Raw genomic sequence first — 27,809 nt, 5'->3', positions numbered from 1 at the left:
TAATAGGCTTATTTTAAAAAATGAATTAATATGTCTCTCGGTTGCCATTTCTAATACAGTCAATATTGATCAATGTAACCCACATGAGCAAAAGCTCTTTCGAGCCCTCAATAATTTTAAGTGTTTAAAGGGGTCTGAGACCAAAAACTGAGAACTGCTGACTTCAGAGTAAAGGCTGGTATTTTTAACTGATTTGTTATCTATTGGAGCCTAATATTTCTCTGCTGGAAACAATTCTGTATTGTTAATGGTCAATAGAAAAGTGATTGGACCTGCTTACTGCTGGCAACTTTTAGGAATCTATTTTTCAAAATGTTGAGCCCACTGCAGAGAAAACCCACAGGTCAGGGCAAGATGGCAGAGACCGGCCGGGCATGGTGGCTCACGCCTGTAATCCCAGCGTTTTGGGAGGCTGAGGTCAGGAGTTTGAGACTAGCTTGGCCAACAAAGTGAAACCCCATCTCTACCAAAAATACAAAAATTAGCTGGGTGTGGTGGTGGGCAGCTGTAATCCTAGCTACTTGGGAGGCTGAGGTAGGAGAATCAGTTGAACCCGGGAGGCAGAGGTTGCAGTGAGCCAAGATCACGCCACTGCACTCCAGGCTGGGTGACAAGAGGGAAACTCCGTCTCAAAAAAAAAAAAAAAGATGGCAGAGACCCAGCCAGGTGCTCTCAGGGAAAGCCGAGCACTAAGTGAAGTTTGCCATGGGGCTCACCATCCTCCCTTTGGCATGACTTAGTCTCTGTTTGGGAAATGTCTTCTCATCTTTTTTTTCATGTCTCTGTTACTGCAAATTAATCCCAGCTGAGGGGTTTGTGGACAGCCAGCCAAATTATCCATTTGTCCCTATCCCTGCATTTGGAAGGAACAAATGAGAGTTCCTTGGCAATGTCGGGAGAGTGACTGGAGGGAGGCAGTGAGGCACCTGGGAGGGGCTCCCTCAAGGGGCCCACTCTGCACCTGTAGGACCCTGAGAGCTTCCACCCTAGATGCCTCTCCCCACCTGGCAGTGAGAAATACTGCCTACTAAGGATGCCAACTCAGGGAAAGCCACTGGCATGGCTGTACCCTCATCTCTCCTCAGTGTGAAGCAATTATGGGAGAGTTTTCTAAAATCACCACTGTACAGTCTGGCAGCCTCGGCTTGGAAGCAACAGAGTGGGACTAGGAAAAAACACCTCCCAGGTTGTTAGATGAGAGGACTCAGGGAGTCAGCACCCGCTCAGCAGGTGGACATTTCAGGAATAGAACTCAGGACGCCCTTGGCAAACTTTAAATTGCCCTATAAAACTTAAAATGTGGCACTGTTAGCACCTTTCTGGTAGTGGAATTCATACATTAGATTGTTTCTCAAGCTTTTTTGACTCTCACCCACAGTAAAAAATACAGAAATACATTTTCCACTGCAACCTGGTTCTCGTGTGTGTGTGTATCTGAAACAAAAGTGGGCAATACTTTACTACACATAACACCGCCTCTTCCATTTTATGTATTGATTTATATATATATTTATTTATCTTTGAGACAGGAGGATATGGTTTGGCTCTGTGTCCTCACCCAAATCTCATCTCAAATTGTAATCCCCATGTGTCAAGGGAGGACCTGATGGGAGGTGATTGGATCATAAGGGCGAGTTCTCCCATGTTGTTCTTGTGATACCAAGTTCTCATGAGATCGGACGGTTTTATAAGGCAGTTTCCCTTCTCTCTCTCTCTCTCTCTCACCTGCTGCCATGTAAGACAGGTCTGCTTCCCCTTCTATCATGATTGTAAGTTTCCTGAGGCCTCCCAGCCATGGGGAACTGTAAGTCAATTAGACTTCTTTTCTTTATAAATTACCCAGTCTTGGGGAGTATTCTTTACAGCAGTGTGAAAACAGACTAATACACAGGGTCTCACTGTGTTGCCCAGGCTGGTTTCAAGTGATCCTCCCGCCTCGGCTTCCAGAGTAGCTGGATTGCAGGTGTGAGCCACTGCACTCAGCTATTCTATTTTTAAAAAGAAAATGCTGCTCACTAAACAGACATTACCACCCACTAACTGGTCATGACCTGCAGTTTAGAAAATATTGAGATAAAGGGTTGGATTGGAAGGACACTTCCCAGGTTAAGATTCTGCATTTCAGTCTTTCAAAGATGTTTCTTTGTAGGAAACATCACAGTAAAGCTCTGCACCTGAGAACCAGGTAGGGCTCAAGCATCTATTTCACAGTAGAGGCATAGGAACAGCTGTCTATATGCTCAGAGATTTGTTCTAGTCGCTGGGAACCTCCTCCTTGGCGACCCTCACAGAATGGCAATACAGCATAGCATTGTTTACCTGCACATATTCCCACCAAAAGTCTGGAAATAATGATGAGCTCAAATGACTTGGCGACTCTGCTGCATCCCATTAAGATTGCAGGCACGATAGAAAATATGTTGTTGAACAGCAAGGCCCCTTTTCTGCAGAGGACAAAATATCAGTTAGTTTTGCTGAAGAATTCACTCATTCATTCAAGAAATGTTTCTGGAGTGTCTCCTCTGCATAGGCTCCAGCAGTTACAGCAGTGGCTTTACTGCTGTGCGTTTAGCTCTCTGGGACCTGGGACTGATACAGGTCAAGTGCATGGCCTGGTGTGGGAATACTCTCAGTGTGGGGAGCAAATGGAAATGACCACAGTCCAGAGGGCATCAATGGTGAAAATGGAGAGAAAGGGCTCTGTATTAAGATATAGTAAAGGGTTTTTGAAATCATTAGTTAATTTGTAATTTTGGTGTAATCTTGAAAGCCAACCCCAAAATTGTCCTGGGTAAGGACATTAGAGGAAAAGAAAAGTATAGGTCCATCTCACTTATGTCAACATGGATGCCACAATCCTAAATGAAATCTTAGTAGATTAAATTCAACAGCATATACAAAAATATTTCAATGTATTTCACCATATTAAAGATTATATTGGGGCCAGGCATGGTGGCTCACACCTGTAATCCCAGCACTTTGGGAGGCCGAGGTGGGCAGACCACTTGAGGTCAAGAGTTCAAGATCAGCCTGGCCAACATGGTAAAACCCTGTCTTTACTAAAAATACAAAAATTAGCTGGGCGTGGTGGCGGGTGCCTGTAATCCCAGCTACTCAAGAGGCTGAGGCACGAGAATTGCTTGAACCCAGGAAGTGGAGGTTGCAGTGAGCTGAGATCGTGCCGCTGCACTCCAGCCTGGGTGACAGAACGAGACTCCACCTCAATAAATAAATAAATAAATAAATAAATAAATAAACAAACAAACATATTGGGGGAAAATATCGGATTATCTCAATAGAAGCAGCAAAAGAAGTCAATAAAATTTAACACCATTATGATTTTTAAATTTTTATTTATTTATTTAAAAGTTGGCCCAAGTTTCTTTCCTCCTTTCTTTTTTTTGAGACAGAGTCTCGCTCTGTCACCCAGGCTGGAGTGCAGTGATCGCAGCTCACTGTAACCTTGGTCTGCCAGGTCGAAGTGATTCTTGTACCTCAGCCTTCCAAGTAGCTAGGATTACAGGCACGTGCCCCCACTCTCAGCTAAGTGTTTGTATTTGTAATAGAGATGGAGTTCCCCCATGTTGGCCAGCCTGGTCTCGAACTCCTGGCCTCAAGTGATCTGCCCACCTCCTGGCCTCAAGTGATCTGCCCACCTCAGTCTCCCAAGGTGCTGAGATTATAGGCATGAGCCACTGTGCCCAGCCATTTTTTTTTAAACCAGCCTTAACAAACTATAAATAGAGGAACTTCTTTAAGCTGATAAAGGAAATCTACCTAAAACCTATATCAAACATCACACTTAATAAAACTTGGAAAGCCTTCCCATTTAAGTCAGGAACAAGCCTACCCTGGAAATCCTGACAGAAGCAAAGCAAACTTCTTTGGAGGGGCCTCTCACAATGGAGCCCTCATGATGAGGACCCTCATGATGGATGAAGCTGTTAGCGAGTGGAGCTCCAGCATTCCTAAACACTGAGAAACTTGCCACACGTGAGAGCCGCTTATACTAACAGCACACCTTCAGACAACAGAATCAGACTGTGACTATAAAATGTTTAAAATGATTAGTGTCATAAAATAAGGAATCCAAATAGTACTGTATTGGAGAACCAACATTACCTGACTTCAAGGCTTACCATAAAGCTACAGTAATCAAGACAGTGTGGTACTAGTGAATGAATAGACAAACAGGCCGGGCACGGTGGCTCACGCCTGTAATCCCAGCACTTTGAGAGGCCAAGGCGGGCGGGATCACATGAAGTCAGGAGCTCAAGGCCAGCCTGGTCAGCATGGTGAAACCTCGTCGTCTCTACTACAGCTGCGCACCTCTAATCCCAGCTACTCGGGAGGCTGAGGCATGAGAATCGCTTGAACTCAGGAGGCAGAGTTTGCAGTGAGCTGAGATTATGCCACTTGCACTCCAGCCTGGGTGACATAGCAAGACTCTGTCTCAAAAAAAAAAAAAGAAAAAATTCAAAAATTAGCTGGGCACTACTGGTGGTGCACTCCTGTAGTCCCAGCTACTGGAGAGGCTGAGGCAGGAGTATTGCTTGAGCTAGGAAGTTTGAGGCTGCAGCAAGCTGTGATTGTGTCACTGCACTCAGCCTGGGTGACAGAGTGACACCCTGTCTCACAAACAAAAAACAAAAAAAGGAAAGAAAATGGTGCTGGAACAACTGGACATCTATATGCAAGAAAATGAATCTAGACACAAACCTTAGAATTTTCCCAAATATTAATTCACAGTGGTCACAGACCTAAATATAAAATGCAAAACTATAAAACTCCTAGAAGATAGCGTAGGGAAAAAAAATCTAGACAGTCTTGGGTTTGGCGATGACTTTTCGGATATAACACCAAAGGCATAATCCATGAAAGAAAGAATTGATCCTTAAAATGAAAGACAGAAGGTTAGAAAATATAAAATCTTTAGCCAATAAAGACAAAAAGTGAAGTTGGGTAATAGTCTTAATACCTGACAAAATATGATTTGAGATAAAAATGTCATAAAACACAGAGGTGTTATATGCATTACATAAAAGTAAAAGAAATAATAGCAAAGAAGATATAACTATCATAAACAGAGACGATTCCAACACAGCCTCAAAATACATACAACGTCAACTGGACTGACGAAATTCCAGGGAGGAAGAGGTAAACCAACAATTCTGGTCTGAAGCTGCTCACGTGAAAGAGCATCTCAGAATAGTAGGTCAATTCACAAAGAACAAGCTAAAGATAGGAACCAGTGGCATATCAAGGAGGGAGGTGGACATTTTAAGGTAGTACACCCTTCCCGAGCAATTGTCTGTAATTTTATAACAATAATGAATCACAATAAAGCTTTATTGCAAAAAGAAAGAAAGAGAGAAGAAGGAAGGAGGGAAAAAAAGAAAGAAAAGGAAGGAAGGAAGGAATGAAGGAAAAGAAAGAGAGAGAGACAAAGAAAGAGAGAAAGAAAGAAAGAATTGATAAGCTGGTCTTCATTAAAATTAAAACTTTCTGCTCTGTGAAAGACACTGTTAAGAGGATGAAAAGACGAGCCACAAACTAGGAGAAAATATTTGCAGAAGACATATCTGAAAAGCACTGTTGTCCAAAATATACAAAGAACTCTTAAAACTCAAAAAGAAAACAAACAACCCAATTTAAAAATGGGCCAAAGATCTTAACAGACACCTCACCAAGATACGCAGATGGGAAATAAGCATATGAAAAGGTGCACCACATGATGTGTTATCAAGGAAATGCAAATTAAACAATAAGGTACCACCTGTCAGAAGAACAAAAACCCAGAACTCTGACAACACCAAATGCTGGAGCAACAGGAACCCTCATTTGTTGCTGGTGGGAATGCAAAATGATATATCTACTTTAAAAGACGGTTTGGCAGTTTCCTATAAGATTAAACATATGCTTATCTGTACTCATATGATCCAGCAATCACATACTCCTTGGTATTTACCCAAAGGAGTTGAAAACGTATATCTACACAGAAACTTACATGTGCATGGATGTTTACGGCAGCTTTATTCATAATTGCCAAAAGCTGGAAGCAACCAAGATGTCCTCTGGTACTGAACGGATAGTGTGGTACAACCAGACAATGAAATATTCAAGTCATGAAAAGACATGGAGAAGCCTTAAGTACATATTAGTAAAAGAGGCCAATCTGGGCCAGGCGCGGTGGCTCACGCCTGTAATCCCAGCACCTTGGGAGGCCGAGGTGGGCGGATCACGAGGTCAAGAGATTGAGACCATCCTGGCCAACATGGTGAAACCCCATCTCTACTAAAAATGCAAAAATTAGCTGGGCGTGGTGGCATGCACGTGTAGTCCCAGCTACTCGGGAGGCTGAGGCAGGAGAATTGCTTGAACATGGGAGGCAGAGGTTGCAGTGAGCCGAGATTGTGCCACTGCACTCCAGCCTGGTGACAGAGCAAGGGTCCATCTCAAAAAAAAAAGAAAGAAAGAAAATCCTACATACTACGTGATTCCAACTTTATGACATTCTGGGAAAGGCAAACTATGGAGATAGTGGAAGGATTGGTGGTTGCCAGGAGTTAGAGAGGAGGGAGGGACGACTAGGCAGAGCATAGAGGAGTCTTAGGGCAGTGAAACTACTCTATATGATACTATAATGGTGGATACAAGTCATTACGCATTTGTCAAAACCCATAGAATGCACAACATCAAGAGTAAACCCTGATGTACACTATGAACCTTGGGTGATGATATAGGTCAATGCAGGTCTCATCATTTGTAACAAATACACAGCTCTAGTGAGAGATGTTGATAAAGGGGGAGACTATGCATGTATTGGAGGAGAGGTATATGGGAAGTCTCTGTAGCCGCTTCTCAATTATGTGAGCCTAAAACTGCTCTTTAAAAATGAAGTCTACTTTTAATGGCAGGACATGGTGGCTCATGCCAGTAATCTCAGCATTTTCAGAGGCTAAGGTGGGAGGATGGCTTGAGGCCGGGAGTTCAAGACCAGACTGAGCAACATAGCAAGACCCCATCCCTGCAGTCTCAGCTACTAGAGAGGAGGATCACTTGAGCACAGGAGGTGGAGTCTGCAGTGAGCCATAATTGCGCCACTGCACTCCAGCTTGGGCGACAGAGTAAGACCATATTTCAAAAAAATATATATATATATGTTTTTAAAATATTTTTAAAAATATATTTTTTGAGATAGGGTCTTACTCTATTATATATATATTTATATATTAAAATATATATTATATATATAGAGATCTTCTTTTTTTTTTTTAAATAGGCAGGGCACAGTGGCTTATGCCTGTAATTCCAGCACTTTGGGAGGCCAAGGCAGGCAGATCACTTGAGGTCAGGAGTTCAAGACCAGCCTGGCCAACATGGTGAAACCTCATCTCTACTAAAAATACTAAAATTGGCTGGACATGGTGGCAGGTGCCTGTAATCCCAGCTATTTGGGAGGCTGAGGCAGTAGAATCACTTGAACCCGGGAGGCAGAGGTTGCAGTGAGCCAAGATTGCGCCATTGCACTCCAGCCTGGGTGACAGAGCGAGACTCTGTCTCAAAAAAATAAAAAATAAAAAATAAAATAAAATAAAAATAGTACTATAGGAAAGAACAAAAAACTATAAAACAAAGTTATCTAAAACAATGATAGAAAGCAGATTTTAAAAACGAATAAATAGAACTTATTGAAATGAAAAATATAATCATTAAAAACGTAGCAGGTTTATTACATCCGAAGAGAGAATTAATGAATAGGAAGGTAGACCTGCAGAAATTACCTAGAAAGCACCCGAGAGAGATAAGAAGATGGGAAATATGAGAGATTCAAAGACACGGAGGAACTTCATGGAGAAAATCGGGGAGGGGCAATATTTGTAGAAGTATTGGCTGAAAAATTCTCATAACTGATGACAAAGACATGAAACTTCAGACAAGGAACCACAGTGACTCACAGGATAAAGAAAACTAAATCCTTGGTCCTTTACGATGAAACTTTATTGGAGGACATGTAAGAAGACCTGAAGACAATGGAAAGCTCTAGTTTGCTCATGAGTGGGAAAGGTCAACATTGTAGAGATGTCAGTTTTCCTCAAGTTAATTTATAAATTCAGAGCAATGCCAATCAGAATCTTTCTTCAGGGATTTTGAGAAGCTGACTTAAAATTTTAAATGGAAGAGTAAAGGAACATGAATAACTAAGATAAATTTGAAAGCAACTGACTTTCCACTTGGAAAAATAAAATAAAATTAGTTTTCTCTCATCACTGAATATATACAAAATAAAACACCAGATCTATCTGGAAGAAGCAAATTGTGAAATACATTTTAAAAATACAGAATAGGCGAGGCGTAGTGGTTCGTGCCTATAATCCCAGCACTTTGGGAGGCCAAGGTGGGAGGATTGCTTGAGCCCAGAAGTTTGAGACCAGCCAGAGCAACATAGTGAGACCCTGTCTCTACAAAAACTAAAAAATGAGCTGAGCATCATGGCACACACCTGTAGTTCCAGCTATTTAGCAGGCTGAGGCAGAAGGATCCCTTAAGCCCAGGAGTTCAAGGCTGCAATGAGCTGTGATCATGCCACTGCACTTCCACCTGGGTGACAAAGTGAGACCCTGTCTCACACATATATATTTATGGTTTTGCTTTGTAAGTGTCCCCAGTTGAGAAGCAAAATCTATAAATTTGACCACTTGAAGACTTTAAAATTTTGCATAAAAAAGGTACTATATGTATGATTAAAAAAATAAAGCAACAGATTGAGAAGATATTTTCCCTAAGTAACAAAAGTAGAGTGTAGACATTACTTGCTCATGCTCAGAAGTGAAATATCCTGGGGTGGAGTCCTGGCCACCTCCCAGCTGTGTGATCTCGGGTAAGTTACAGTGTCTCTCTGTGCACCATTTCCCCATCTTTAAAATGGAGTGGGGATTAGCCAGGTGCAGTGGCTCACACCTGTAATCTCAGCACTTTGGGAGGCCAAGGCGGGCGGATCATAAGGTCAGGAGTTTGAGACCAGCCTGGCCAACATGGTTAAACTCCGTCTCTAATAAAGATACAAAAAATTAGTTGGGTGTGGTGGCAGGCGCCTGTAATCCCAGCTACTCGGGAGGCTGAGGCAGGAGAATCGCTTGAACCCGGGAGGCGGAGGTTGCAGTGTGCTGAGATCACACCATTGCACTCCAGCCTGGGTGACAGGGCGAGACTCCATCTCAAAAATAAATAAATAAAAATAAAGTGAGGATTGTAATAGTACCTCTAAACACAGTCAGGATAGTGCCTGGCACACAGGAACTCATTAATAAAAGTTAGTTGCTATTTAAATAACACTGGCCACACGCGGTGTTTCACCTCTGTCATCTCGGCACTTTGGGAAGCCAAGGTGGGTGGATCACTTGAGGCCAGGAGTTTGAGACCAGCCTGGCCAATATGGTGAAACCCTGTCTCTACTAAAAATACAAAAATTAGCTGCGCGTGGTGGCAGACACCTGTAATCCCAGCTACTTGGGAAGCTGAGGCAGGAGAATGGCTTGAACCCAGGAGGTGGAGGTTGCAGTGAGCCAAGATCACACCACTGCACTCCAGCCTGGGCGTCAGAGCAAGACTCTACCTCAAAAAATAAAGAAATAAATAACACCCACAAATACTTAAGAAAATGGCAAATAGCCAAATAGTGTTTATCAGACTCCTAAGTAGACAGCTCAATTAGCAACCTTCAGCTCCATCTGTGGGCCAAACGGCGTGCTCTTAACTCAAGAAGTGTCCGGCACGTCTGATTCTGACTGGAGGGATGTTCTGCTCCATGAGGGCCCACAGGGAAAACTGTGGGTTCAACATTAACCTCTCAAGAGGATGTTAGATCCCAAAGCTGCAGTGGTGTTTTTTGTTTGTTTGTTTGTTTTTTGAGACGGAGTCTCGCCCTTGTTGCCCAGGCTGGAGTGCGATGGTGTGATCTTAGCTCACTGCAACCTCCACTTCCCAGGCTCAAGCAATTCTCCGGCCTCAGCCTCCCAAGTAGGGGGGTTACAGGCGCCCACCACCATGCCCGGCCAATTTTTGTATTTTTAGTAGAGACGGAGTTTCACCATATTGGCCAGGCTGGTCTCCAACTCCTGACCTCAGGTGATCCGCCTGCCTCGGCCACCCAAAGTGTTGGGATTACAGACGTGAGCCACCGCGCCCAGCTGGGTGTTTTTATTCTCAGATTCTTTTCTTGAAATACTGGAGGAGGAGTCAGAGTCTGGGTTACTCTGGGCTCACTAGATCTGTGACCTCACTCAGCCCCATGTGTTCCTCATCCCTAGAGGGGTTGGACAAGGGGACCTCTAAAATTCTGTTTCTAACTAGGTCTTCCACAATGTCCATGGAATTTACATGGGGGAGCGTGACATCTTAAGGACACTTTTTTGGAATAAAATATGGCATTTCTAATGTTTCTAGAAATAGGGGCAAAGATGCAGTCCTGACCCCTTTGTTCACGAGGCTGTTGTCACAAGAGCGATGTCCTAGATGACGCCGTGGGGGCAAAAGGGCAGTATGAGCCGAAGCAAGTCCTGGGTCTCCACAAGCACACACGGCTCCTTCCGGGTCTGCCCGAGAGCCTGTAGATCCCTGGCCACTCCTGCTTCTAACCCCTGAGACCCTGCCTAGGTCCCCAAACACTGTCAATGTCTGGTCTTCTTTTCTGACCCCATTAGAAAATTAAAATGACCGGCCAGGAGCAGTGGCTCACGCCTGTAATCCCAGCACTCTGGGGGGCTGAGGCGGGTGGGTCACCTGAGGTCAGGAGTTTGAAACCAGCTTGACCAACATGGTGAAACTCCGTCTCTACTAAAAATACATTAGCCGGGTATGGTGGTATACACCTGTGATCCCAGGATCAGGAGGCTGAGGCAGGAGAATCGCTTGAACCTGGGAGGCGGAGGTTGCGGTGAGCCAAGATCGCGCCACTGCATTCCAGCCTGGCTGACAGAGCAAGACTCCGTCTCAAAAATTAAAAAAAAAAAAAAAAGAAAAAGAAAAGAAAAATGACCACAGTGGTTATTATCTTAGTCTCATGGTAAGGATTTCAGTTTGAGGCCTATATTTTAGCTCTGATGGGAGTCTATGAGTTTCAGGGAGTTAAAAATTACCTGCCAAATTTATTCACCAAGGGGCCGACCAGGAGGGATCCGATAAACCCTCCAAACGGAAACATGGACACGGTTACAGACCACAGCAACGTCAAGGGGAAGTCTTCCATGAATTCACCGGTCCTGCCATAGTAAGTCTCATTGTAAAATTGTTGCATGAGCTAGGAGAAAAAGCAAAACAGAACACCAAAATAACTTGATCCGGTTTTGCAAGAAGAACATTAGCTGTTAGGACACCCAACGAAATAACCTGGGCACACAGAGGACAACCTTATTAACCAGGGGGTGATGGGAGGCAGGACAGAGCTTCATGAGCAGTGAGAAGGGTGGGCACCCACCGGGAGGGCTGGGAAGCCTCTGAGCAGCAAACTACCCTGGGTATTTCTCAGCCAGAAAGGGATGACTCCAATTTCCCAATCAGTTGGGAGACCTCTGGCCCCTCTGGATTCCCTCTAAACGGCAAGGCCACAGAAGATCTGAGCCCCCTCCTGGAGCCCGGCCCACTGTGTGTCCATCCAGACCAGGCTCATCCCAAGAGCCCTGTGTCTGCGAGTTCCCTCGGGTCTGTGCTGTGTCCGGAGGGTGTTTGCCTCTCCCTTTGCTTCAGGACCCACTGCGTGAACAGCCCCAGGCCGGCCATTCCCACCCAGGCAATGGGCTGCTCCAAATGCCCTCCCCACATCTTGCTCACCACAGTGACCTACCAGTGCTGGGGAGTTGACAGCAGCCACGTTGTACCCATACTGGAAGGATGACCCAAAGGCAGCTATCAGGGTTGCCAAGGCAAGCACAAGCGTCAGCCTCTGCAGAGATCACAGCTTAGGTCAGGCGGCAGCCCCAGGGTTCCAGGGCCCTCCCGCTTTACTTCGGTTTCGTAGAAAGATGTAACAGAATCTGAAGACTACTCCATTCCTTGAAACCTACCCTCAACCCACCTTGGGTTACAACAGGCTTTCTCAACCACGGCACTTTTGACACTTGGGGTCTGATAATTCTTTGTTATGGGGGCTGTCCTGAGCACAGCAGGATGTTTACAGCATCCTGTAAACATGGTGCCACTAGCACCCCTCTCCCCAGCTGCAACAACCCAAATGTCTTCCAACATTGTTAACTGTCCCCCGGTGGGGATGTGCTCCTGAGAACCACTGGATCAGAGAGAAGCTGAAACCTACTTCTCTAACACTGCAGCTACTGCAGCTGATGTCTGAATTGCTCCTGTGACATTCCTGCCACGTGGGGCATTTGCCAACTGTAGCAAATGTGCTCTTGCACCATCTCAAACATAAACTCCCAGAAAATCAAAGAGAAAAAAAGAAATTTTTAGCTATTTCGGGCCACTGAAAATTTCCTTTCAGACAATCTTTAATGACAAGAGGAAATTCATTAGTAATGAAGAGCGGGAGACAGACATGGAAAGAGCTGTGGGCTTAAAATCTACAGGCCTCAGTTTTGAATCTACCCGTTGCCACTTTTCAGCTTAATTTCTAGGATCTTCAGTTTCTTCATCTCTGAAATGAGGACAATCACACTCCCTCGCAGTGTTTGTCAGGATTAATTATGACCATGTCTAGCTGCAGAGGTGAATCTGCTGTCAGAGAGAGCTTGGGATGCTGCTCTCTGACTTGCCATCAAAGGACCTTCTTCCATCTACTCTGATGGACAGCCGCCTTTCTTTTTTTTTTTTTTTATTATTTGAGACGGAGTCTCTTTCTGTCACCCAGGCTGGAGTGCAGTGGCGCGATCTCAGCTCACTGCAAGCTCTGCCTCCCAGGTTCACACCATTCTCCTGCCTCAGCCTCCCAAATAGCTGGGACTACAGGCACCCGCCACCACGCCCGGCTACTTTTTTGTATTTTTTAGTAGAGACAGGGTTTTACCGTGTTAGCCAGGATGGTCTCAATCTCCTGACCTCGGGATCTGCCCGCCTCGGCCTCCCAAAGTACTGGGATTACAGGCGTGAGCCACCACGCCTGGCCAGAGAGCCCCCTTTCACAGGTGACACAGGTTCATGCTCGGCCCTCCAGTGACAAGGTGAGCACTATCCCACTGAATCTAAATCTACAGAGAATCTTTTTTTTTTTTTTTTTTTTTCTGAGACAGAGTCTTGCTTTCTTGCCCTGGCTGGAGTGCTGTGGTGCTATCATAGCTCACTGCAACCTCAACCTCCTGGGCTCAAGTGATCCTCCCACCTCAGCCTCCCGAGTAGCTGGGACTACAGGTGCATGCCATCATGCCTGGCTAATTAAAAAAATATATTTTTATAGAGACAGGGGTCTCATATTGTCCAAGCTGGTCTCAAACTCCTGGGCTCAAGTGATCCTCCTGCCTCAGCCTCCCAAAGTGCTGGGATTGTAGGCATGAGCCACTGTGCCCGGCCTAAAGAGGATGTCTTGAGAGAGGTAAGTGAGGAGCCAGATAGGGAGAGAAACAATGATCATTCCTGCCTTGTCATGGGGCCCCAGATGGGGTGGAGTAAACCTGTGAAGAGCAGCACCTGCCAGGAGCCCTGGTGAAGAGCAAAAACACACCACACACACACACTACACACATACAATACACACACACTACACACACACATACACACACTACACACACACTACACACACCACACACACACTACACACACACAACACACACTACACACACTACATACTACACACACTACACACTACATACACAATACATACACTACACACACGCGCCCCTCATGTACACACACAATACACACACACATGCCCCCCCACATGTACACACACTACACACACATTCCCCACATGTACACAAACACTACACACACACACGGCCCCCCACATTTACACACACTACATACACACAAGCACACACACCCCCCACATGTATACACACTACACACCCTGCACACACACCCCACACATACACACCCACACCTCACCCCCACACATATGCACACATACATACACCACACAGACATCATACACACACCACACACATACCCCACACATACACCACACACATACACACCCACCTCCCACCCCCACACACATAGGCACAAATACACACACCACACACACCACATATACACACATACAGCCCACACACACCCCCCACACACACACCACATACATACAGCCTACCCCACACACACACAGCCCACCCCACACACACACATATGCACACACAATAGGCTTGGCTCACCTCCCATCTGACTCGCTCTGTGTATTCATTCATTCACTCGTCTATTCAGCCATTCAACCATTCAACTTATTGGGCACCCAATGTGAACCAGCATTGCTCTGAGTGTTGGGGATATAGCGGTGAACAAACAAGACAGACAAAAATCCCTCCCCTATAGCTGTTCTACTGCTTGATTTTTTACAGACGAAGAGAGAGGGGTGGGGGTGGGGGGAAGAAAGGGAAGAAAATGTTGATTAAAAAATTATCTTCTGGGCACGATGGCTCATGTCTATAATCCCAGCACTTTGGGAGGTTGAGATGGGTAGACTACTTGAACCCAGGAGTTCTCGGCCAGCCCGGGCAACATGGTGAAACTTCGTCTCTACTAAAAATTCAAAAATTTGCTGGGCATGATGTGCACCTGTAATCCCAACTACTCAGGAGGCTGAGGTGGAAGGATCACTTGAGCACAGGAGGCAGAGGTTGCAGTGAGCTGAGATGGCACCACTGCACTCCAGCCTGGGTGACAGTGCAAGACCCTGCCTTAAAAAAAAAAAAAAAGAAAAACTCCCTTCTATCTGAGTGTGATGGCAAACGCTTGTAATCCCAGCACTTTGAGAAGCTAAGGTAGGAGGATCACTTGAGCCCAGGAGTCTGAGACCAGATTGGGCAACATAGGGAGATCCTGTCTCTACCAAAAAAAATTAAAAATTAGCTGGGTGTGGTGGCACACGCCTGTGGTCCCAGCTACTCAGGAGGCTGAGGTGGGAGGATCGCTTGAGCCCAGGGATTCAAGGCTGCAGTGAGCTATGGTTGCACCACTGCACTCCAGCCTGGGCCACAAAATTAGACCCTATCTCAGAAAAAAAAAAAAAAAAAAAAAAAAAAAAAAATTCTTTTCTAATTCTCTTCTCAGTAAGACGAAACTGCAATCAGCTTCATTCATACAGCCAAGTGCAGCTCTTGACCACTCCCTCAGTCTGATGAGTGCCCTAAGGTTTGAAGTCCTTTGGGGTCAGGGGTGGGGTTCTGGCCAGCAGCACAGTCAACAAGCACAGCCCAGCTGGTGGAGCTGGCTGGTTCCCAGGGCTCATGCCCCAGAGTTGGGGGTTCTGCCAGGCACCATGGATAGCCAGCTCCCTGACTGCTTTGATGGGATCCCAGCAAAAATGATCAGAGAGACTATAGATGAGCGATCAGAGCGACTAAATTATCAGGCTACAGAGTCTCTGAGCATAGAGCATTCAATTCACCCTCCATTCTTTCACTGCCTCCCTGAATTCAAGCCACAGGCACATTCTGTGGGCGCAGTAGAAATCACGGCTCACTCTCCTGGGAGTAGCAAAGTTATTCTGGGTGGGTTCTCGCTAACCCTGCTGGTCCAACCACCTTCATTAAACAAATATGCATGGCCAGCTAACCGGACTCCAGGAAGCACAGTACCCTCGGGTAAGCAAGACAGCTGCCCCCAGCAGACTATTGTCAATGGTAAAGACACACATTAAGAAACTACATGAGAATGTAATAAACTGTAACTGTAGTAAGTACTAAGAAGAAAAACACAGGAAGGGTTAAAAAGAGAGGTCTGGGGAGCAACATTTCAGCTGAGGAGAGAAGGGAGAAGAGACTGATTCAGAGAAAGGGAACAGCATGTGGGAAGGCCTGAGGCAGGCGGAGCTCAGAACCTTTGAGCATCTGGAATTTGGCCAGTATGGCTGGAGTGTGGGGAAAGGAGGGCAAACCGGGGTGAGGGCCACAGAAAAGACTGGGTATTCACTGCATATTCACTCCATCTGTTCCCTCCATGTGCTCGGTAGCCGAGGAGTGGGATGGAAGGATTTGAACTTTTAAAAAATTACTCCAGGCTGGGCACAGTGGCTCATGCCTGTAATCCCAGCAGTTTGGGAGGCAAGGCGGGAGGATCACTTGAGATCAGGAGTTTGAGACCAGCTTGAGCAACATGGTGAAACCCCATCTGTACTAAAAATACAAAAATAAGCCAGGCATGGTGGCATATGCCTGTAGTCCCAGCTACTAGGGAGGCTAAGGCAGGAGAATCGCTTGAACCCAGGAGATGGAGGTTGCAGTGAGCCGAGATCACGCCATTGCACTCCAGTCTGGGAAACAGAGCAAGACTCTGTCTCAAAAAATAAATAACTAACAAATAAAAGAATTACTCCAGCTGCTACATGACCAAGGAGCAGGTTACTGCAGAGGCCAGCAGACAGCAGATGGGCACTTGGGTAATGGAAAGGGCCACGGTAGGGGTTAAAAGTACCTACCAGCTTTGAGGACTATTGAGGACGCAAATTAAAAAGACTTGATATCCCATGAGGCAAATGCAAATAAAAATCAGCATGAGATACCACTTCTCCCCCTGTGAGTTCAACTTTTTCAGATTCCACATGTGAGATCATGCGGTGTGTGTCTTCCCATGCCTGGCTTATTTCACTTTGGTGATAAATTGTATACTTTTACATATTAATATGTACTTTGTGTGTGTGTGTAGAGATAGAGTCTCACTTTGTTGCCCAGGCTGGTATCAATCCTCCTGCCTCAGCCTCCCAAAGTGCTGGTATTACAGGTGTGAGCTGCCATGCCCAGCCTGTATACTTTATTTATTTAAATTTTTGTTGTTATTGTTTTGAGATAGAGTCTCGCTCTGTCACCCAGGCTGGAGTGCAGTGGCACAATCTCAGCTCACTGTAGCCTCCACCTCCTCGGTTCAAGCGATTCTCCTGCCTCAGCCTCCCGGATAGCTAGGATTACAGGTGCATGCCACCACGCCTGGCTAATTTTTGTATTTTTAGTAGAGACGGGGTTTCACCATGTTGGTCAGGCTGGTCTCAAACTCCTGACCTCAAATGATCCACCTGCCTTGGCCTCCTGGAGTGCTGGGATTACAGGTGTGAGCCACCACACCAGGCTATTATTTACATTTTTTATAGAGACAGGGTCTTGCTATGTTGCCCAAGCTAGTCTTGAACTCCTGGTCTCAAGCAATCCTCTCGCCTCAGCCTCCCAAAGTGTTGGTTTTATAAGTGTGAGCCACAGTGCCAGCCTGGGCCTGTGTACTTTAGAGGGGTGAAATTGTATGGTATTGAGTTATATTCTCAATAAAGATGCAGTACTACATTTTAAAAGGCACATAGTAGAAAGAAGGCTTAAGCCCTCTTTCTTTCTGTTTTTGCTTTCCAGGAGGGAAAACAAAAAGAATTTGGTACTGGGCTGGATTAGGGCATAAGGAAAAGGGAGGGGCTGAAGAGGATGTGCGGGTCTCTGGCCAGCTTGTTAAAAGGAGAAGCCCCAGTGACCCCCAGCCATGATCGGGAGGGGCTCTCCTTAGAGGCTAAGGAGGTTGCCATGACTCTGAGCTGTGCTTCAGGGAGAAACCAGAAACCACATTCCTCATGCTGTCAGTAAACCAGCTTCCTGCCTTTCATAATACAGAGAACATTTTGAGACTTTAGTAATAACGACCACCCCAAGAAAGAAAAGAAACTTTTTGGGGGATGTGCACCCCTTTAAATGACCGGTCCAGCAAAGCACTGAAATACAGCAGCAGTCACATCTTCTTCCCACGTGAGCTAAGTCATCTGCCTGCTACGTGGACTCTACACTGAGTGTTGCCACCAAGTAGCAGTAAATTAGCCTAACAATGCCATACACCAGACACCATAACGCATACTCTACAGTTAACAACGTAGGCCAGGCGCGGTGGCTCACGCCTGTGATCCCAGCACTTTGGTGGGAGGCCGAGGTGGGCGCATCATGAGGTCAGGAGTTCAAGACCAGCCTGGACAACATGGTGAAACCTCGTCTCTACTAAAAATACAAAAGTTAGCCGGGCATGGTGGCACACTTCTGTAATCCCAGCTACTCAGGAGGCTGAGGCAGGAGAATTGCTTGAACCCGGGAGGTGGAGGTTGCAGTGAGCCGAGATCACACCACTGCACTCCAGCCTGGGCGACAAGAGCAAGATTTTGTCTCAAAAAAAAAAAATATATATATATATATATATATATATATATATATATATAAATATATATATGGCCTATCACTAAATCAATGTCATTTCTCTAAACTAGTGAGAATTCCTAACAAACACCGTTTGTAATTAATCACTCCTCTCCTGATTCGTCCTTTTTTCTTTAAAAACTTGAACCTCTCCTATGCTCTCCAAAGTACTTCCCAGTGTTTCCTAGGGCACAGTTCTCAACCTTGGCCCCAGTACACTCTCTACATTCATTTCGCTTCAGTTTCTTTTTTTAGGTTGACAGTCCTCAAGGCTGACAGGGTGCGATTCAAGGTCACTGGGAAGGAAGCCCAAACCACCTCCCTTAGAAATCCATCCTGAAGTTTTTGTTGTCAGAGAGACCTTTCAGTTCAAAACTTTTCCTTGTTAGGAATCTCCAGTCAGAATGCAAACACCCCGGAGTAGTTAGCGCTCATGGAGGATCAGTACTTCAAACTACATCACTTTATCACACTGTTGAACTCAGTTTCACAAACAGGTAGTGGGAGGTGCAGGGAGAGATGAGCATCGTCAGCCGCTGTGGTGGTTTGGAGCACAGCTTCTGGAGCCCAGGAGTGTGGGATCGAAGCCTGGCCCTGCTGGGCTGTGTGGCCTTGGGCAACTCCCTGAGCTTCTCAGTTCCTTCACCTTTAGAATGGGGATAATGGGCCTGGCCTGGTGGTCCATGCCTGTAATCCCAGCACTTTGGGAGGCCGAGGCAGGAGGATGGTTTGAGCCCAGGAGTTTGAGACCAGCCTGGGCAACATAGTGAGACCTCGTCTCTACAAAAAAATTTAAAAACAAGGCAGGAGTATCGCTTGAGCCCAGGAGGCTGCAATGAGCCATGATTGTGCCACTGTATTCCTGCCTGGGTGATAGAGCCAGACCCTGCCTCAAAAAAAAAAATGTTTTTTTAAGGATAATCATACCACCACAGGAATAAATGAGTTCACTGGTATAGAACGCTTAGGACCATGCCTGGTCTGTAGCAGGTGTGACAAGTGTGTTAATTAATTAATCTATTAATTACAAATGAATATCAGTGAGGACCCGGAGAGCACAGAGGGGTGTTAGTTGCTCTAGGATACTCAACTAGTTGCTGGTGGAGCCATTCCACAAAAATGTGTCTTTATTTTCCAAAGCACTTTGGCATCTTTTTATTGAGGTGGGGAACTATACTCAACAATCCTTGGTTTTTTTTGAGACAGAGTCTCACTCTGGCTGGAGTCACCCAGGCTGGAGTGCAGTGGCACTATCTCTGCTCACTGCAACCTCTACCTCCCAGGCTCAGGCGATCCTCCCACCTCAGCCTCTAGAGCAGCTGGGACTACAGGCGCAGTCACCATGCCCAGCTAATTTTTGTATATTTTGTAGAGACCAAGTTTCGCCATGTTGCCCAGGCTGGTCCCAAACTTGTGGGCTCAAGCAATCCACTTGCCTCGGCCTCCCAAACTGATGGGATTACAGGCCAGAGCCACTGCACCTGGCCCTCACTTCTTATGTAGTTGTAAAATACCTTGTTGTACCTTTTTTTTTTTCCTAATCCATTTTATTTTTTTTCTTTCAGACCAAGAGTCTTTTTTTCCTGGTAGAAAGTCCTTGGTGCACATCTGATAGATGTCAGTGTTTGCCCTCTACATAGGAGAAAAGCAGGGCTGAGTGCAGTGGCTCAGGCCTACAATCCCAGCGCTTTGGGAGGCTGAGGCAGAAGGCACACTTGAGCCCAGTAGCCCAAGACCAGCCTGGGTATAGTGAGACCCCGTCTCTTCAAAATATTTAAAAATTAGCCAAGCATGGTGCTACATGCCTGTAGTCCCAGATACTCAGGAGGCTGAGGTGGCAAGATTGCTGGAGCCCCGGACTTCAAGGCTGCAGTGAGCTATGATCCCACCATTGCACTCTGGCCTGGCCAACAGAGTAAGACCCTGTCTCAAAATTAAAAAAAAAAAAAAAAAAGAAAAAAGAAAAAGAAGAGAAAAGGCCAGTGAGGCCACTGCCACACAACCACTGAGGGGCAGGGAGCTGGCTCCACACTGCCAGACGCCCTCCTCCCCAGACCGCGCAGCCTCTGTAGCCTTCGCCTGCCCCCGCATTTCTCCTGGGCTCCTACATCCCCTCTCGGCTGCACTTAATGATTTCCCAGATTCTTACAGACTATTGGAATCGCTTCCTTCAGAGTGTTTTGGGAAGCCCAGCACGCCCTGGCTTTCTCCCCGAGGGGCAGGCTGCTCTCAGGAGCCGGAAGCCCATCTCCACCTTCATCCTTCTGGCCCAGAGGAGGCTTCCTTCCCTGGAGGGCTGAGGCAGCGGGCAGCTGGGTCAGCCCACGCCTCTCGCATGTGGCCATCTGAATCATTTCCTTTCGCAATGTGTTACTCAGTTTCAGGGCCTGCCACGGGGGGGGCGGTTTCCATTCCTTTCTGCAGCTGCACTTGGTGGACGTGGGGAACGTGGCAGTTGTGCCTTTCTCTGGACAGCAGAGGACCTTCCTGACCCCCAAACACCTAAGTCCTTGTCACCTCTGTTTCTTTTCTATAAAATGGAGGTGATGACACTTGATTTGTCTAACGCTTTCTTAGTTGTGAGACAAACAAGATGACCCAAGCGAAGGGGCTGAGTAGACTCCAAAGCAGTGCGTCTCAGTTGAGGGCTTCTGCCCTCTCGGGGACATTGGTTGTCACTCCTGGGGGAGGGTGCTACTGCATCTAGAAGGTAGAGCCAGGGATGCTGCTAAACATCTTATAACACACAAGACAGCCCCTACAACAAAGCATTAGCCAGCGCCAAATGGCAATCACGCGGAAGTGGAGAAACCAGCCTAAAGAATGATTGAAAAGTAGTAACATTTACGATGGCCGGGCGCAGTGGTTCACACCTGTAACCCCAGCACTTTGGGAGGCCGAGGCGGGCAGATCACCTGAGGTCAGGAGTTCTAGACCAGCCTGGCCAACATGGTGAAACCCCGTCTCTACTAAAAATACAAAAATTAGCCGGGTGTGATGGTGCATGCCTGTAATCCCAGCTACTCAGAAGGCTGAGGTGGGAGGAGCACTTGAGCCCAGGAGGTGGAGGTTGCAGTGAACCTTGATCGCACCACTGTACTCCAGCCTGGGTGACAGAGCAAGACTCTGTGTCAAAACAAAAAAAAAAAAAAGAGAGAGAGAGAGAGAAAGAAAAGTAGTAACATTTACAGGGAACTCACTCTGTGCCAGGTACTTTACATGCATTGTCTCATTTAATTGCTCCAGCACCCTATGAGGTGGTATGGTTATTCCTCCCATTTTACAAATGAGAAAACTGAGGCACTGAAGAGTTAAAGAACTTGCCCAAGTCCCACAGCTAGAATAGGATGGAGCAGGAATGAATCCTGGGGGCTTCTACTTCCCAGGCCCACTCTTTTTTTTTTTTTTTTTGAGATGAAGTTTCGTTCTTGTTGACCAGGCTGGAGTGCAATGGCGTGATCTCAGCTCATTGCAGCCTCTGCTTCCCGGGTTCAAGTGATTCTCCTGCCTCAGCCTCCTGAGTAGCTGGAATTACAGACGCCTGCCACCACGCCTGGCTAATTTTTGTATTTTTAGTAGAGACGGGGTTTCACCATGTTGGCCAGGCTGGTCTCAAACTGCTGACCTCAGGTGATCCACCCGCCTCAGCCTCCCAAGACCCACTCTTAATCTATGTGCTATAGAGCATGTTTCCAGTCTGCCTATGGTGAGGGTCTCACATCCATGCCTGAACAAATGCTGTTTTGGAAAAATGTGCACTACCCTTCCTCCACTCCAAATATAAGCAGATGCTATTGTGATGAATAAATGCAAATTCTTATAAAGTGTTAATAAGTCAGTATTACTTTTCTGACATTATGCATTTTCCCCAATCAAGGGAATCTAGAAAGTAAACTGCAATTATGTTGCGGGAGTCCATGAAAATCTTTCCTCTCTAAAACAAGGGAGCCTCAGTATCTAAAAGGCAGGAAACCTACGTGACAGATCTGAACTAAATTCAAATCAAGGAACGCCTTTTCTGAGTTTATCTTGCTTTCAGGCAGCTCAGCTATGTTACTTGCTGAAAAAATTAACTGCCCTGAAGCCAAAAGCAAAACGAAAGCAGAGCGAAACATCTCACCAACCACGGAAGGATTTTGCAGCTAACATGTTTGGTTCAAGTTGGGACAAATGAATCCTTTGGGTCTCTTCCATTCAGTTACAGATCCTGCTTTTAAAGGCTGTTCCAGTAGAATGATTTTCACAGAGCACTTGTCTCTAAACCTCTCTCCTCCCTATAAAAGACCACCTGCTGGACAAGACGTTCCCCCTCTCCCCACCATGATCCCTCCCAACACAGAGTTCCCTCTGCAACACCAGGAGCCCCCCAGCGACTCTCCAGGAAGGCTGAACAGGCCCTGGCAGCCAAGCCTGCTCTTGGCCCCCTTCCCTGAGCAACACACTCACCCCTTCCTTCATGCTCTGATCCTGTTGCTCCATGCTTGCTCTGGAAGGGCAGAGTGCCGCTCACCTCCTTTTAGCCAAAGTAACGCATGCACTGAATGGAGAGAGAAGACATTCTGGGTGCACTTTGGCCATGCCAAATAACAGCCAATAGCATTTTTATAGCCAGATTAAGTCAGAATAACCCTTTCAGGAACCTGGTCTTCCTTTCACTTCTGCTTTTAAATGAAACGTCTGGGGTTTGGCTAAGTAAGTGGGTGCCCCCTGGGGACTGCAGGCCCAGCATTGTCCTGATGGAACAGTCTGCGGTATTTCCCCATTGCTAAAGTCTCTACCAGTCAGGCTCATGGTGAATGACTGGAAGGGTTATTTCTGTCAGGAACACGTGGCAAACAACAGCTGTCCTCCACCCTACATGACACCAGGTAATACGAGGGCAACAGATTGGGCCACTAGAGACCTCATAGATGCTGTCCCTGCCAGGAAAACTGCAGTCAAGTGTCTCTTGGTGGAGAGTCAGTTTTACCCAAGTCACCGTGTAATACTGTTTGGGGAAAGTTTCTCATTTTCTGTTTTTTTTTTTTTTTTGAGACGGAGTTTCGCTCTTGCGCCAGGCTGGAGTGCAGTGGCATGATCTCAGCTCACTACAACCTCCGCCTCCCAAGTTCAAGCGAATCTCCTGCTTCCACCTCCTGAGTAGCTGGGATTACAGGTGTGCACTGCCACGCTCGGCTAATTTTTGTATTTTTAGTAGACACGGGGTTTTGCCGTGTTGGCCAGGCTGGTCTCGAACTCCTGACCTCAAGTCATCCACTCTCCTTGGCCTCCCAAAGTGCTGGGATTACAGGTGTGAGCCATTGCGTCCGGCCTCTTATTTTCCATTTTAAGGAGCTCAGAATGACCTAGAGATGTTACTTTCTGTGTATTCATCACTACTGGGAAGGTGGTAAATACCTCGAATCCCTTTCCAGGCAGGGCAGGGAAAGTGAGTCACACCTGCTGGTCCAGGTCCGGCCATCTCAAGGCCAGGCCACTGTCAGTCCCCCGTGTTTGGCACTCATTCAGCTGTCACACGGCACGCCAGGGCAAGTGGCCAAAATCCAAAGTCTCACAAGTCCCGCAGGTTTTCATCTTTACAGGACATACTCCCAGTTCTATTTGCTGTGGCGTAAATCCAGTTACTTTAGTGATTGATTCCGAATCTCATGCATCTTTAAACAAGCAGAGACTGGGAGCCTGTGTTAGGCACTGTTCCTCGCATTAGCAGCAAATCCCCAGGGTTGCTCAGGGTGGGAGACTGTGAGAAGCTTATCAGCGTGGCCGTCTGTGTGTGTGTGTTGGGGGGTCAGCGGCGGGGGGGGGTCCCTATTCACAAGGGAGAACTCAGCATTCCCTTTCACCAGTTTCACTGCCTGTCTTTTTCTTCTGTGTACCACTGTCCTAGCACACTGACTTGTGACTAACGCATAGCAAGACCAGAGGTTTCCAATTATTTCAAAGATCTAGAAAAAGTTTCCAAAGAAAATGCACTTTAATTGCAGGGATAGGGTGGGGAGAGGAAATCAACGATGGGGGAGTGAGGAGACGGGTACAGGTGCGCAATCCAACAAAAAGAAGCATCCGGCCGGGTGCGGTGGCTCACGACTGTAATCCCAGCACCTGGGGAAGCCAAGGTGGGTGGATCACCTGAGGTCAGGAGTTCAAGACCAGCCTGACCAACATGGTGAAACCCCGTCTTTACTAAAAATACAAAAATTAGCCAGGCATGGTGGCAGACGCCTGTAATCCCAGCTACTTGGGAGGCTGAGGCAGGAGAGTAGCTGGAACCCGGGAGGCGGAGGTTGCAGTGCACCTAGATCACACCACTGCACTCCAGCCTGGGCGACAAAGCGAGACTCATCTCCGTCCCCCACCCTCCCAGCAAAAATAATCGTCCAAAGTTTGTAGTCATCAGGCATGTCAAGTGCATGACACCTGCTTCTATCTAGGCCCAGATCTTCCACTTCTCCCTGCCTTTGGGCGAGGGGGTAACTAAAAACGGGGGTTGCTGCTGGGGACGCGGACATTCCCAGTCCCCGCCTTGACGGCCCGGCCTGGGGAAGCGGGGACAGTGAGCCAGGCCCTCAGGGCCAGAGGGGATCATCCCGGGAGCTGCGGGCCGCAGTACCTGGTTCTTGCCAGTGACAGGGCGTCGCAAGCACAGCCATGGCGTCACCAACGCTCGACCCGTGCTTCTGCCCTGGAGGGAGCCGAGCGCGGGGAGGAGGGCGTGGCGGGAGGCCGTCATGACGCCAGGCTGCGGGCCGCTCAGCCAGTCCCTCTGCCTGGTGGGCCTGCGGGCTCCGGGTGGGTCTTGTCCCTGCCCAGGACCCCTCTGCCTCAGCCCGGATCCCCCTCGGCCTCTGCCTCGGCCCGGATCCCCCCTCGGCCTCTGCCTCGGCCCGGATCCCCCCTCGGCCTCTGCCTCGGCCCGGATCCCCCCTCGGCCTCTGCCTCGGCCCGGATCCCCCCTCGGCCTCTGCCTCGGCCCGGATCCCCCCTCGGCCTCTGCCTCGGCCCGGATCCCCCCTCGGCCTCTGCCTCGGCCCGGATCCCCCCTCGGCCTCTGCCTCGGCCCGGATCCCCCCCTCGGCCTCTGCCTCGGCCCGGATCCCCCCTCGGCCTCTGCCTCGGCCCGGATCCCCCCTCGGCTTCTGCCTCGGCCCGGATCCCCCTCGGCTTCTGCCTCGGCCCGGGTCCCCCTCAGCCTCGGTCCCCCTCTGCCTCAGCCCAGATCCCCCCAAGCCTCAGCCCGGGTTCCCCTCCGCCTTTGCCCGAGTCGCCCTCAGCCTCACCCGGGTCCCCTTCAGCTTCTGCCCGAGTACCCCTCAGCCTCGCCCGGGTCCTCCTTCTGGCCAGGAACCCCCCAACCTTCGTGGCGGGCGGACCAGCCTCCAGGCCCCTGCCTCAGGCCGCCATTAGGCCGAGGCCTGCAGGCTCCGAGAGCAGGGCGGGGTGGGAGACTGTGAGAAGCCTGGTGGCTCAAAGATGGAGGAGGGGGATGGCGGCGGTGAGGTGGGACTGAGGGGAGGGGGGTGGTCCTGGCAGACCTGAGGCAAGAGGATTGCTTGAGCCCAGGAATTCGATCATGCCACCGCACTCCAGCCTAGGTGACAGAGCAAGACCCTGTCCCTAGAAATAAAAAAAAAATTAAATTAAAAATTAAAGTTCCATCTGGCTGTCCAGAGGTGAACTGAAGAGGGGACAAGAGACCGCTGGATTTGGGAGTGGGGAAAAGGAGCAGTGGAAGGTCTTTGCCATAGCCCGGGTGAAAGAACAATGTGACTTGTACCAGCATGGGGATGGAGAAGACAGAAGTAGATACACTTGAGGGATATTTAGGATGGAAAATTGACAATCACTTGGTGACAGGGTGGGGGAGAGGAAATAGGAGCGTTTCTGTTACTGTTATAATAAAACACAACTAGGCCAGGTGTGGTAGCCTGTAAACCCAGCACTGTGGGAGGCTGGGGCAAGTGGATCACTTGAGGTCAGGAGTTCGAGACCAGCCTGGCCAACATGGTGAAACCCCATTTCTACTAAAAATACCAAAAAAAAAAAAAAAAAAAAAAAAAAAAATTAGCCAGTCGTGGTGATGTGCGCCTGTAATTCCAACTACTTGGGAGGCTGAAGTAGGAGAATCGTTTGAACCCAAGAGGCGGAAGTTGCAGTGAGCTGAAATCACACCACTACACTCCAGCCTGGGTGACAGAGTGAGACTCTTGTCTCCAGAAAAAAAAAGTAAAACAGAAATAAAAGTTACCTTTCTGAATCAGAATGAAAAGCAAATGTTTTATATAAGAAAAATTTAACCAGGGCAAAATATTGAGTTAACAGCATACCACAAAGCAGGCTGGCACATCTCCGGGCTGTTCTGTGACCAGACAATGATACCAGGACTTCAGTCACTACTGGTCTCACCTCTGCTAGGAATGTTCTAGAATTTTAAAGTTTTGCCACGGGCCTCTTTTGTACAGGCTGCTAATGGCTTCTCCTCCCCATCCATAAATCCATTTGGCCAGTGCCTCTTCTGTAGTAATAGAATTGGGAGCAAGACCTGCAGCTGCCCAAAATAAAGACATTTCCCCATTGCTCTTGCAGTCAGTACAGACATAAAGTTCCGCTTAATGCAATGTATGCAAGATGCCATATGGCAGGCAGCTTCCAGAAACTTTGCTCTCTTAGCTTTGCCTCTTTCTCCATCCTGCTTCCTGGAAAGTAGATGCCACCAGCTTGGGCCTTGAGATTGAAGCCCCACAGGACAGAGCACCAAGTTAGGAGGAGCTGGGGCCCCTTACCCTGTGGAGCACCATCCCAGCTCCCCACCGACCTGACTTAGTAGGGAAGAAAAATCCTTCATTTTGTTTTCCGTCACTTGCAGCCGAAACTGTTTCTCACTGGTAAAACTATTAAATGCATGCCTGAAAATCTGTTAGGACAGAAAACAGGAAGATATTCTACCAAAGCCCCTGGTGGTGCAAATGGCAGAGTCTCTTCTGCCTCACTCAGTACATGCTTCTATCCTGTGAGTTAGTTAGTTCATTTGCAGATGGTAAACAAGAGAATGCTGGCCAGGTGCGGTGGCTCACGCCTGTAATCCCAGCACTTTGGGAGGCCAAGGCAGGCAGATTACAGGAGTTCAAGACCAGACTGGCCAACATGGTGAAACCTGGTCTCTGTTAAAAATACAAGAATTAGCCAGGCTTGGTGGTGGGAGCCTGTAACCCCAGCTACTCAGGAGGCTGAGGCGGGAGAATCGCTTGAACCCAGGTGGCGGAGGTTGCAGTGGGCTGAGATGGAGCCACTGCACTCCAGCCTGGGTGACAGGGCAAAACTCCATCTCCAAAAATTAAAAAAAAAAAAAAAAAAAAAGAGAATACTGTCAGTAGAATGCAGAAATTGTGTTTGCGTTCTTAGCAGCATATTCATATAATAGTTTGAGGTGGTGGTGGGGCAGAGGGGGGCAAGCATTCTCTCAACGAAAGAGCAAGGCTTAGCAACTGTAAACCAAAAAGTATC

General features: G+C 47.6%; 1 protein-coding gene across 10 annotated transcripts in view; it reads right to left on the bottom strand.

The window, feature by feature from the left end:
* SLC2A5 (solute carrier family 2 member 5) overlaps positions 1–27,809 on the bottom strand; it is a 49,047-nt gene that overhangs the window by 10,174 nt on the left and 11,064 nt on the right. The window contains exons 1-7 of one of the 10 annotated variants that reach the window (XM_054524773.1): positions 26,633–26,695; positions 25,586–25,922; positions 24,919–24,990; positions 22,755–22,845; positions 11,843–11,941; positions 11,139–11,299; positions 2,320–2,444 (exon numbers count right to left, since the gene is read on the bottom strand). In XM_054524773.1, coding sequence (XP_054380748.1) covers positions 2,320–2,444; positions 11,139–11,299; positions 11,843–11,941; positions 22,755–22,787 — 418 coding nt within the window. In that variant the 5' untranslated portion in view covers positions 22,788–22,845; positions 24,919–24,990; positions 25,586–25,922; positions 26,633–26,695. 10 annotated transcript variants of the gene reach the window in all.

The sequence above is a fragment of the Pongo abelii genome, chromosome 1, assembly GCF_028885655.2.
Source record: "Pongo abelii isolate AG06213 chromosome 1, NHGRI_mPonAbe1-v2.0_pri, whole genome shotgun sequence".
NCBI classification, from domain to species: Eukaryota; Metazoa; Chordata; class Mammalia; order Primates; family Hominidae; genus Pongo; species Pongo abelii.
Note: the sequence above shows the minus strand (reverse complement) of the source record. Positions and strands in the feature narration are given on the sequence as shown.